At 44.9% G+C, this 13,415-nt stretch overlaps 1 protein-coding gene across 5 annotated transcripts in view; it reads left to right on the top strand.

Moving 5' to 3' along the window:
• Positions 1–13,415, top strand: part of LARGE1 (LARGE xylosyl- and glucuronyltransferase 1) — an 852,160-nt gene that overhangs the window by 155,643 nt on the left and 683,102 nt on the right. For all 5 annotated transcript variants that reach the window (XR_010111820.1, XM_003821498.6, XM_003821496.5 and 2 more), the window contains one exon: positions 6,999–7,186. Coding sequence is in view for 4 of the 5 variants with exons in the window: in XM_003821498.6 (XP_003821546.1) it covers positions 7,081–7,186 (106 nt within the window). In the remaining variant the exon portion in view is untranslated. The remainder of the gene's footprint in view (positions 1–6,998; positions 7,187–13,415) is intronic.

Here is a 13,415-nt window from a genome sequence, read left to right as displayed (position 1 = left end):
ATTAGGAGTGTGCTGCTGACTCCTGTTGGAGTTGAGAAGCAAAAAGGGAGAGCCTCTGGGACTAGACTTGACAGAGCAGTCCTATAGAAGCAGTGAAGACTTGATTCTACTGACGTCCCAGAGAGGAGGAAAGACATCTAGGATACAGTAGGCAGGGCGGGAGACTGTGTGTGTGTGTGTGCGTGTGCACGCGTGCATTGGAGTGTGGCTTGGGTAAAGGTGTGCAGTAGGAAAATAATAATGACAGTAATACAAATAATGATAATAAAGCTAACATCTTTCAATGGTCCATCTGCCATAGGACCTGGTTTTTTTTTTTTTTGGAGTGGGACAGAGTCTCGCTCTGTCGCCCAGGCGGCACAATCTCCGCTCACTGCAAGCTCCGCCTCCTGGGTTCACGCCATTCTCTTGCCTCAGCCTCCTGAGTAGCTGGGATTACAGACAGCTGCCACCACGCCTGGCTAAGTTTTTGTATTTTTGGTTGGGATGGGGTTTCACTGTGTTAGCCAGGATGGTCTCGATCTCCTGACCTCATGATTCGCCTGCCTCGGCCTCCCAAAGTGTTGGGATTACAGGCGTCAGCCACCACGCCCGGCCTATAGGACCTGTTTTATAACAAAACCTTGGTGATGTCCAGCTCTTTCTCTTTAGGTGCTGGGACAGCACCTTGTAAGAAAGGTTCACTGAAGACGAGTGACAATGTGTGAGTGGCAGGATTCAGGCAATCTTCTAGTTAGAATCAGTGGTCCAAATCCTCCCACTGTTATATGCACCTAGGATCAGTTTGGGATCCTAAGCAATTCTGAAGGGTTTGAGCCATTTTATTCCCCATATATATGTGTGTTTGTGTGTATATGTGTGTATATATTTTTTTCTTAGATTTTTATTCCTTCTTCATGTGCAGTATTTCTAGACAATCCACACATCTTGAACACCCATGAAAAATTATTTCTAACATCCATGATGCTAATTAAAAGACAGCCTCTGGTGCTGATGAGAGATAGCTGGAGCACACGCTTGGAATGTAGGCTTCTGACTGGAGTCTCTCAAATGGTAACTAGCCATCCCTGGAGGGTGTATTCCCAATTAGGACACGAGAGATGTTAACTCACTGCACTGAGCTTGTAAATTAAAGCTTATATATATATAATATATATGTATATATATTAAAGCTTATATATATATACACATATATATACATGCATATATATGCATATATATTTTATACTGTCTGTGCTGAGGTATTTTGAATTGCAAGCAATATAATTAAGACATAGAGATCAAAACTTTTAAATAACATTTATTTATGAGATGGAGTCTCGCTGTGTCGCCCAGGCTGGAGTGCAGTGGCGAGATCTCAGCTAATTGTAACCTCCGCCTCCCCGGTTCAAGCAATTCTCCTGCCTCAGCCTCTCCAGTAGCTGGGATTACAGGCATGCACCACCGCGTCCAGCTGATTTTTTTTATTTTTATTTTTTAGTAGAGACAGGATTTCACCATGTTGCCCAGGCTGGTCTTGAACGCCTGATGTCAGGTGATCCACCTGCCTCGGCCTCCCAAAGTGCTGAGATTACAGGTGTGAGCCACTGTGCCTGGCCAATTTTTAGATAACTTTTAAATTGTAAAAGCAATGCAGGCTCCTTGTATAAAATTTCAGGAAGTATATATATATAAATATGTTGAAATTAGTCATATTCTATACCAAAAGATAATTTACAACATTTAAGCCTTTTTTTCTTATATAGGTATATAGGTTATTTGTACACATATATAAAATTTATTGCTTTGGACTGAAGGATACTTGTGATCACATTATATAATACATTTAGCTTTGAATCCTGTGTTTGTAGCTTAACAGATCAGCCAGGCATGGTGGCTCATGCTTGTAATCGCAGCACTTTGGGAGGCCGAGGCAGGTGGATCACCTGAGGTCAGGAGTTTGAGACCAGCCTAGCTAACATGGTGAAACCCTGTATCTACTAAAAATACAAAAAAATAGCTGGACGTGGTGCCTGGCGCCTGTAATCCCAGCTATTCGGGAGGCTGAGGCAGGAAAATGCGTGAACCCAGGAGGCGGAGGTTGCAGTGAGCCAAGATCACGGCATTGCACTTCAGCCTGTGCCACAAGAGAGAAACCGTGTCTCAAACAAAAACAAACAGATCATGGTGATTTTTTTGGGTTCATACAATGTTCTTCATAAATGTAAATTTCATTGGTTAAGACAGATGGGAGACGACAGATGGAGTACGTGTTTAGGAGGAGGAGTTGACCAGCTTGGCCAAAGAGTTGGATCTTGGAGTTGAGGGAGAGGTGTTTAGGGATGACTCTTAGACACCTGGGTTAACAGGTGGGGAGGCCTCCCTCACACCAGGGAGCAGTAGGGAGACAGCAGATTAGAGGCTGGTTTTCCCAGTTAATTCGCCAACATTTGCACATGTTCGTGATGTAATTTCCAGCCCACCTCCTGTTTCTTCCTTCCGTTCTTCTTGTGTTGATTTCTGTGTTGACTTCCTGGAGTAACTTCTGATATAGATTGAGAGTTTTCTTAAAAATGTGTTTTTAGTACACAGAGGTGTCATTTAAAAGTGAAATTCATGAAGGAATATTTTTTACCTGCTGGGTTTAATTTCAGATGCCCGTGTTATCATAAAAGGGGAACCACCATAGATTCTGTTTTAAAACTTTCTACAAATTGTATGTGTTGATATTAACTTCTGCAGATAGAGAGAGGAAAAGAGGAAAGTAAGTATCTTATTAAAGAGTTTTTTTCCCAGTGTTATTTGAATATTATTAATGCCAAATGAGTTCAGTTCCTATCCTCCTCCCTTCCTTTAAAAGTTTAAATTTGTCTATAGCTTTTTTTTGTGTGTGTGTGAGATGGAGTTTTGCTCTTGTTGCCCAGGCTGGAGTGCAATGGCATGATCTTGGCTCACTGCAACCTCTGCCTCCCAGGTTCAAACGATTCTCCTGCCTCAGCCTCCCAAGTAGCTGGGATTACAGGCGCCCACCACCATGCCCAGCTAATTTTTTGTATTTTTAGTAGAGACCGGGTTTCACTATGTTGGCTAGGCGGGTTTCGAACTCCTGACCTCAGGTGATCCGCCCGCCTCAGCCTGCCAAAGTGCTGGGATTACAGGTGTGAGCCACTGCACCCAGCCCTTGTCTATAGCTTTTTATTGCCTTTCTATTGTATTTTTTTCTGGAATGAGAGTTAACAGTTATGATATATTTCACCCTGAGAAAGAAATAATCATAATATTCAATATGAAGGATTTAGGTTAAAGTAAAAGGAAAAACACCCTCTGGCAAGAGTTCTTAGGATCAATTGCTGAGGGAGAGCAGAGCCTGAGGTGTTTTTGCCTCTTACTAGTAGTGTATAATCCTTGGCCAGTTAATTAATCTCTCTAGGCCTTAATTTTCTCATCTGTACAGTGGGGACTGGAAATAGTGTTTATCTCATAGGTTATTTTGAGAATTACATAAGAAGCTATATGTGAAAAAAATATAGAAAAGTGCTTGACATATAAGTGCTACTTACTGCTAGTTGCCTTGACTTATTGCTGTAAGTAAACTGTGAAAACAAAAATTGTGATTTTAATGTTGTGATACAGTCAGCCCTTCATATCTGAGGGTTCCACATTCACAGATTCAACCAACTGTGATTGAAAGTCTTCAGGAAAAAAAATGGATGGTTGCAACTGTACTGAACACGTGCAGACTTTTTTGTCATTCTCTAAACAATACGGTATAACTATTTATGTAGCATTCACATTGCCTTCGGTATTTTTTGGTTAAGTTTTTAAAAAATTTATTATTACCATTTTGAGATGGAGTCTTGCTCTGTTGCCCAGGCTGGAGTGCGGTGGCACAATCTTGCTCACTGTAACCTCCGCCTCCTAGGTTCAAGTGATTTTCCTGCCTCAGCCTCCCAAGTAGCTGGGATTACAGGCACATGCCACCACACCCAGCTAATTCTTGTATTTTTAGTAGAGACAGGGTTTCGTCATGTTGGCCAGGCTGGTCTCAAACTCCTGACCTCAGGTTATCCACCCACCTCGGCCTCCCAAAGTGCTGGGATTACAGGCATGAGCCACCTGTAATACCCGGCCTGCATTAGGTATTATAAGTAATCTAGAGATGATTTTGAGTAAAATATATAGGAGGATAGGTGTAGGTTATATGCAAATACTATGCCCATTTGTATGAGGGACTTGAGCCATCTGTGGATTTTGGTATCTGTGGGGGGTCCTGAACCAGGCCCTCACAGATCCCTAGGGAGAACAGTAACTCTGGAAGGAGAATTGAGTAGGTGGATCCTTCAGGTTTAAATCACCTATCTGGCATATTGGGCAATACCTATTTGTTGGAATCTGTTTTCTACCCAATCCTGTGGGGGAAGTGTGGGAGTAGAGAGAGATGAAAACCTCATTAAGGGCCAGGTGCGGTGGCTCACGCCTGTAATCCCCGCACTTTGGGAGGCCGAGGTGGGTGGATCACAAGGTCGAGAGATTGAGACCATCTTGGCCAAGATGGTGAAACCCCATCTCTACTGAAAATACAAAAACTAGCTGGACATGGTGGCGTGTGCCTGTAATCCCAGCTACTCGGGAGGCTGAGGCAGGAGAATCCCTTGAACATGGGAGGCGGAGGTTGCAGTGAGCCGAGATCGCACCACTATACTCTAGCCTGGCGACAGAGTGAGTCTCTGTCTCCAAAAAAAAAAAAAAAAAAGCAAACTAATTAAGGCTGCTTTTCTGCCCTCCAGGAAGGAAGGATTGCCCCTGAAATGTACTTAAATTATCTTTGATAAGCACTTCATCAAAGGCTCTCTCATTTGAGCCTCAAAGCAACCCTCCAAGATAAGGGGTATCATCTTAATTTATAGATGAATAAGGAAGCTTATCCAGAGACAGGGGACTTGTCAAGGTCACAGCCAGTCAAGTGCAGCATCTGGGCTTGAACCCACATCTATCTAACTGCACAGCCCTCTTTTTCTGCACTTCCTTCTCCTAAGAGATTCACGGGTCTTGGTGGTTCTCATTCTCTGTGACTGGTGGAATGTGTACGTAGGGTTTGTTTTCCATGCTTTAGACTGAACATTCCCTAGAGGGGACTTTTTTTCAAGTCAACATTCTCTGTTCAAAAGGATTTTGCTTTTTTCAGTTTTACTTTCTACTCTACACCCTCTAGCCCCGTGGTCTTTTATCTGTTCCAAAAGAATTCCATTTAGAAAATCATGTCAGATTGGTTGCAGAAGCAGGCTCAGCATTGACAGTTGTGATCGGCTCCATTAGGTGTTTATTATTGGCAACTCACTGAACATAAACTCCTGAAGCTTGAGAGGGTGGCCTTTGGATAGAATCTGATTCCATGTATTCATTTAACAGACAGTTATCAGGCACCTGCAGCTGACAGGCAATATGCTAAGTTTTAAAGAATGCAAGGTGGATCTGATGGGGTGGGTATCTGTCTTCTGGAAATGCTAAGGCTGGTGGGGAAAGGAGTCAGTCCAACCAGACCACTGTCATGGCGGTATAAGGGTTACCCAAGAGGGAAGGATGCATTTGGGAATATGGAAGGGGAGAACCAAGCCAGCTGTTTTATAGACATCTGTTCCTTGGGAATCTGAAGCTTTTTATAGCTGTGTGCAATGGGTGAGTTCCGCTCTGTTAGGGAAGCACCATGTGGGTTTATCTTTCTTTCCACTTATAGTCAGCGTGACACCTATGTCAGGAGGTGGGTAGAGATGAGGTCTTAGGGTCCATTGGTTTTTTAACTCCTTTGTAGGTTTCATGATTCCCTGGTCAAATAATCAGGTGAAAGATCATGGGCCATCCACTTTGTCTGCACCAACCTGCTCCCTCTTCCGTTGACACATCACGGCCAGTCTTCTGCCGTGGTCTGAGGATATGCCCTCCCCAGGCTGTCCGTTTGTTCTTATTCCCTTCTCTGCATGTTTTAATGGTTTCTGTGATTCTCTGGACCTCTTCTTCCATATTGAGGGTGGAAGCTATGAAGACAGTCCCTAGTGAGTGTGTTTAGGCTTTCAGTTGTGACTAGGGTACAGTCCCATGCAGATGGAGGTGGTGGCCTCTCCCATCTCCTTGCCTTGGCATGTGCTCTTTAGTCGATACCATTGCCTTTCTCAGTCTCCTCTGCCCAGAATGCTGGAACTGTTCTGCCATCCTGACCACACACAGGGCAGTCAGCACCTTTATCTGCCCTTCCAGAGTGGTCCATGCACATCTCAGCTTGGGGTTGTTATAGATCTTTTCTGTTGGTCTCTTTCATTAGACTACACTATTTGAATCCATCCTCTGGTCTAGTCTTTTTTTTTTTTTTTTGAGATAGAATCTCGCTCTGTCTCCCAGGCTGGAGTGCAGTGGCGCCATCTCAGCTCACTGCAACCTCCGCCTCCCAGGTTCAAGTTATTCTCGTGCCTCAGCCTCCCATGTAGCTGGGATTGCAGGCGTGCCACCATACCCTGTTAATTTTTGTGCTTTTAGTACAGACGGGGTTTCACCATGTTGGCCAGCTGGTCTTGAACTCCTGATCTCAAGTTATCCACTCGTCTCGGCCTCCCAAAATGCTGAGATTACAGGCGTGAGCCACTGCGCCCAGCCTATTCTAGTCTTCTTTTGAAACACAGCACATGGTTCATACGTGGTACATAACAGGTGCTAACTAAATGCTCCTTTAAGTATGTTAGTTCAGGTCTCGAAGTTAACCTATACTATAAATTGTGCGTGTGTATGTGTGTGTGCGTGTTTGTGTGTGTGTGAGAGAGAGAGCTTACAGTTTTTGTTATTTACTTATTTATTTATTGTCTCAGTTTTGAAGACTGCGAGACGGCAGCATCATCTCTTGGGATGAAAGGTTAGCAGGAAGCCTAGATTAGTTGAACCCCTTTCAGGATCTATGAGATATTTCTCTTCCATAACTTACACCCATCTCCAGTGCTAAGAACTCAGGCCTTCCGCTTTGCTCTTCCTTTCAGAGAGTATTATGAGGGAGGCCGAGGACTTCATGCTCCGGACAGAGAAACGGCGCTGGGATTAGGGATTGCCACTTCTGAGAGGATGCTGGGAATCTGCAGGGGGAGACGGAAATTCTTGGCTGCCTCGTTGAGTCTTCTCTGCATCCCAGCCATCACCTGGATTTACCTGTTTTCTGGGAGCTTCGAAGGTAAGAATGGAAGCCAAAGTGAGAGGGAAGGAGGGAAGAAAGGGAACATTAGCTGTCATAGAACCCTAGAAAAGAAACTCAAAGCCATCTAATAGGAATATGTATTTCCAGTCATGGGAAGTGACTTGTCTAGAATCACACAGGTAGTTGGCAGCAGTCAACAGTGTGAGGAGAAAAAGGGAAAAACAAGCAAAATAAGGCATACCTTGATGCAGTGGGAGTGTGGTGGGTACAGAAATGTCAAATCAAGTCAATTACTTTGTCGATAATGGGAGAAAAGGTTGGACCCTGGAGAAATTACTGAGCTATTCATGGAGCCATATGTTTCAAGAGTTGGTCCATCTTTTCATTCATTTATTCACCCATTCAACATCGTGGTGGTGGTGGTCGTGGTGGTGGTGGTGGTGGTGGTGGTGGTGGTGGTGTTTTTTGTTTGTTTGTCTGGTTTTTTTGTTTTGTTTTGGTTTGGTTTTGAGACGGAGTCTCGCTCTGTTACCAGGCTGGAGTGCAGTGGCGCGATTGTGGCTCACTGCAACCCCTGCCTCCCGGGTTCAAGTGATTCTCCTGCCTCAACCTCCCAAGTAGCTAGGACTACAGGCGCCCGCCACCACACTCTGCTAATTCTTCTATTTTTCGTAGAGATGGGGTTTCACCATGTTGGCCAGGATGGTCTCGATCTCTTGACCTTGTGATCTGCCCACCTTGGCCTCCAAAAGTGCTGGGATTACAAGCGTGAGCCACTGCGCCTGGCTGTGTTGTTGTTATTATTGGATGCCTGCACTAAACTTGGTGCTGAGAATATGGAGATAACAGATCTGGAGATTCACAGGATAGTGGAGGAGACAGATAGGCTAAGAAATGATCGCGGCACGTTGCGATGCGCGTTGTGATGGAGGAAGGCAGGGTGCTGTGGGAGAGGTTTGTTGGAGCTGTCAGACCTGGGCCGGGGATGAAAGATGATCAGTTACATGAGTGGCCCAGCGCAGGGAGGCAACAAAGGATTTGCTCTCCCCAAACAAATAAAAACAAATGATGATCCCTGCTACTTTCCAGAAATCAGTGGGAACAGCAAGACTCACCATTTTTCTAGCCAGCCGTTTCAAATACAGTGCAATGTTTTGCCTGTGAAGATGGTTTTCTAGGCTTCAGAGAGAGAGGGAACGGCAGTGGTGAAGAGCTGACTTTATTTTTATTTACCCCCACACTTGAATTTCAGAAGGAAGATCTCAAATGAAAATCTGTCTCAAGGAAGTCACAACTGTGTTTTTAAACGTTTCCTTTATGCATAATTTTATTGGCAGCTCAAGGCTACCTTTTAATTAGGATCTCCACTTCACTTTCTGAGATTTGCCTTGAGTTAGCTAGACTGAATATAAACAAGGTGAAACTGTGTGCCTGTCTAGCAGGGAGGGCTCAGGATGCTCAGCCCAGTGCCGAGGCCGGGTGACACACCCCTGTCCCTGTTCCCACCCTTCAGGTGCATCCCTGGAGCAGTCAGAACCTTCATCTAAGCAGGTAGATAGAGCCAATTATGCCATGGCAGTGGATGGGAAGTTTTCGGAAAAGAGACTAGAGAGAGGAAGGGGAGGTGATGTTGGTCTTGATGTAAGGAAACATTCTCCCAGAGATCATGGAAAAGCCCTTTTTATAAAAGAAGTTAGAGGTACCACCCGTGCTAGTATAGGTTTAATAAGTAGAACATCGACTTTTAACTAAGCTGGTAATAATAATAATGGTATAACAATGACAGTGATGACAGACACTGTGATTTTGTCATCACAGTGATGACGACAGTACAACTAGTATTTTGAGTATTTCTACAGGCCAGGTATTGTTATAAGGACTTCTACATATGTTTACTCTTTCTTCACAATGATTCTTTGTGCCAGGTGCGTTTAATACACCTATTTTACAGATGGGGGGGATGAGGCAGATAAGCTTCAGTGATCTGCCCATGGTCCCAGAGGTGGTCAAGATGGAGCCTAGATTGGACTCAAGAGCTTGAGTTTTTAACTGTAATACCATGCTATAGATCGGGGCCTCAATGAGTGATTGAACTTTGGTCAGGGATTTGACAGGGTGTCACACAATCTGGGTGAGGAAAGTTGTAGAATTTTGATTTGCACTCTTTGGCAGAAAGCCAACCCCAATTGATTTTTGGTGAAAAGGGAATTTGATAGTTAATAGGATTTGTAAGTTCAGAGGTAGGGCAGGCTTCAGGCAGAGTTGGATCCAGGGACTTATAGCTAGGTCTCCCTCTATCCCTTTGTTCTATTTTTCTCTGCCTTGGTTTTTCTCAGGGTGACTTTATCTACATAGAGGAAGTTTCAGGCTTGCATCCTGTCCTCACCAACCCCAGTAGAAAGAGGATTTTTTCCTTTTGCTAATTCGCTAATATTGCCTCTGATTGAATTGCCTGTGGTAACTCCTCCTGAAACCAGTCACTGCGGTTATGGGAGGGTAGCGAGGGAGGCTGGTACTTTTTTGTTAACTTTAAGCCCTGTGCCTATTTCTGGTCACAGGATGATGGAGAGTTGCTTAAAACACGTTGGGTGAGATTGGGTGACTGGGATGGCCACCAAAGGCAAATGGCATGGTTTCCCAAAGAGAAAAGATTAGAAGTTGATCTGGATTATGGAGAATTCATAACTGTCTGTGTTTATGGTTAGATGTGTTGATGGTCAATTTGAAGGCAGCTTAGAACCATCGTGGCCGGTGGAGTGACTGTGATCACTAACTTTGAGCAATTTCACCAGACTGGCAGATAGATTATGGGAAACTGGAAAGATCATGAAAATACTTTGAGGCAACATGACAGACTAGGTGTAGGTGCTGTATCTATCAACATGATCCTTTAGAATTAACCCCACACTTGGGACCAAATCACGAGCTGCATTTAGTAGGGGCTGGGTGATGTGGGCATGTTAACGCAGTATTTTAGCTAGGATGACAAAGGCAACAGATTTCTGTTACTGAGTGTCAGTTAGTGTGCATTCGGGCTGCCGCATTTGTATTTGTGGACTGTATGCTGTAAGGACAATCTAGATGAGGCAGCGTGCTTAGGAAAATCCAGGTGAGTGACAGTGCCTGTTCAAATCTGGTTATGTAAGAAATGGTGGGAAGAATTGAGGATGTTTACCTTGGAGAAGCAGAGGCTCAGGGTGTACATGCTCAGCTTCAGCAAACAGACAAAGGGCTGTCGCCTGAAAGAAAGATTGGGATTGCTCTGGTGGCCCCAAACCTATGGAGGGACGTGGCAAGGAGCCAGATGTCAAGCTCCTCATAATGAGGATCATGCTGACCAGAGCTGGAATGAGCTGCCCAGGAGGTAGTGAAATACCTGGCATGAAAGATGCAGAAACACAAGTCCAGTATCGTGGGAGGGAGCTGAGCGAGACGGGCAGTTACACAAGGTGACCCATCTGACCCTGCCTGACCCAGAGATCCTGAGGCTCTGGGAAAGTCTGAGTATTTATCAGAACACAAAGGCAATGCCTCCATGAAGCTCCCTGCCAGTTGCCGCAGACAACAGTGCATTTCCCAAAGGGCCCGCAGAGACATTATTTTCTTTGTAATTAAACATCACAACAACGTTACAATCCATTTATTGACACCCTTGAATTTTTGGTTTTGTGGCAGGTGAAACCATAAATAAGGGGCAGAGTTGCTGCCTGTATTCATGGAAATACTATTCATACTTTATGTGGGTTTATTTATTTTTTGACTCTGTTTAATATCAATGGATCTCCTGAGAGCAGAGCCAAGAACTCCCTCCGAGATGTGGCTGCTCTCAGCATAGGGTTTTGGAGTTGGATTACACGCCGCAGCATGATACATTGAGAGAGCCCTGGAGGGGGTCAGCTGTCTCAGGATCTCAAATCAGCTCAGCCAGAGGAGCTGGGTAATCTGGGGCACATTTGCTCTTCATGCTAGGCCTTCATTTCTTCCGACGTGAAATGAAGTTGTGGAGTGCACTTAGCAGGGTGCCGACATTCTACCTACAAGCTTCTGATTCTAACATCTGATGTAAGTGAACTGAAAATGACCAGAATCTTCCCCGATTAAGGGGAATTATGACACTAAGAGGGAGTCGGCTTAGGCTTACTGTGATTTGCTCCTGAGCATGGAAGCAGGATCAATGCATAAATGTTATGGGGAGGCAGGCATTGTCTCCCTGTAAGAAAGAACACCTGTTTCAGCGACTCAGTTGTCAGGCATGGAGTTCACCATCTGGGAAAGAGATGAGATTCCCATTCCTTGAGACACCTTTTGAAGGCCCAGTGACCTCTGGTGAAGGACGCTCATCAGGTGGTGTTTTTGTTAGTGCGTTAACCCCTTAGTTCTTAAACCCAACTCCTTGCTTTATTTCTTTCCCAGTCCACCTTTCTTTCTCTAACATCTCAGTCAGCATTCCCAGCTCTACGCCGTTCAGGCCCTAAACTTGGGAGTAATCCTTGTCTCCCTTCATTCACTCCGTGTCTCGGTTGCCACCTCCTGTTGAGTCTAAGCTCGGCCTTGTAGCTGCGTCAGTTGTTTCCCATCTTTCACCACTGCTGTCGCCCTGGCTCTGCCACTCCTCGTTTGTGATCAGGACTAAGCACAACAGCCCACTTTCTTGCAGGTCTCCTTCGTTCTTCAGACTCCTCAGGGCTAAATCAGAGCACCGCTCTGCTCCTTGTCAGCCCCTCTGGCCCATCCCCTAATCCCCACCATCCTGCCTCCCATCATCTGGCATCCTCTACCCAGCCACGCCAGATTCCTTTAAGAACTGGCATACATCGCCCTCTGTGGGCTCTGCTCTTCCCACCTGTTCTTTCTTCTCCCTGACACCCTCTATTGCTCTTGCTTCCTTCCTCTTTGTCTGGCTGCCTAGATCCTTCCACAATTAATTGCTCCTGACCCTTAACTAGCAGGCTTCCTTGGCTCCCTATTTACCTAACTCCTTGTATGTACCCTTAATACTCAGGGCTCTTTATTTTTCTTGTTTTTATAATCTTTTGTTTTCACAGCAGATTTACAAGCTTTGGGAATGGAGAAAGCGGGTCTCTTTAGCTCGCCCTTCCACCTCTAGCACCTACTGCAGTGCCGGGAGAAGATTTGGTCCCCAAATGTTTGTTCAGTGAATGAGTGAACGAACACATGTGCCCTCCTCCGACTTTGAGTACTGACAGGTCTCATCATTGCCTCCTGGATCCACTGTGGACTCCTTACCATGACTCTGGAGTCTTCCACAATTGTTTTTTCCCCAACCTATACTGTCTGTCTTCAGGGTATAATACCCTGTTGAACTACCTGAGGAAACTATTTCTCTGATTCTTAATTTTCACTCTTGCGGTCTTACTGCCCACTATTCAGTTCTTTTTTCTGTAACCCTCCCTCCCAGCCAACACCTTCAATGCCCATATTCAATGTCATTTTCCCCTAATGCCAGATCCCATGTGGAAACTTCTATGACCAGCAGTCATCAAGAGATATTTTGCTTGTTTGATGTCTTTCTAACCACTTACCTATGAGTTTCTTGAGAGAAGGAAGTGTTTTATTCGTCGTTACACTCCCAGTGTCTAACTGAGCACTCACTCCTAATGTGTCCTTAGTGAATGTTCCCTGGGAAGGACTGTGGTATTGAGGGACACAGGAACCACTGGTAGGGAAGGGCTCTTGGTGCTGTGAGCATCTGTGATTTTTGAGACCTGAGGACGTGGCTCCTTTCATTTGGTCGTGATGTTAATTCCGGGACTGGAGTGAATCTGCTCAACTGCAGCCCCATTTGAATTTAGAGCATGCCTGTTATTTTCTATCAGAATCACCTTTTCTCAAAGCCCAGTGGGTTTTATTGTGGGATGTGGTTCTTCTTTTCTGTCCATCAAGGAGATGTGTTCGGCTATTAGAGACTTATCAGCATGTGGAAAAAGGGTGCTTTTCAGCCATTCAGAAAACTCTTCACACATGCTGCCCTCTGATAATTCATAACCAGCTCGGTGCAAAGGTTTCCCATTGTCAGGGAGGCAGGCCGGGACAATGTGGGTGTTATTTAAAAGCAAATGTCTTCAGAGGATGTGAAGTCCTGAACACTTAAAACCAGTGTCATGAAAAGGCAGAGGATCTTCACTTCTGAACTGATGTCAGCCTGCACCCCTGTTTTGTCATTCCTAAAGCCTGAGTTCCCTGTTGGTTCCGTTTTTATCAACGTGAACCCCCTCTGAAATGAATGTTTTTTAGTGTTGTCACA

Source organism: Pan paniscus, chromosome 23 (assembly GCF_029289425.2).
Source record: "Pan paniscus chromosome 23, NHGRI_mPanPan1-v2.0_pri, whole genome shotgun sequence".
In the NCBI taxonomy this organism is placed as follows: Eukaryota; Metazoa; Chordata; class Mammalia; order Primates; family Hominidae; genus Pan; species Pan paniscus.
Note: the sequence above shows the minus strand (reverse complement) of the source record. Positions and strands in the feature narration are given on the sequence as shown.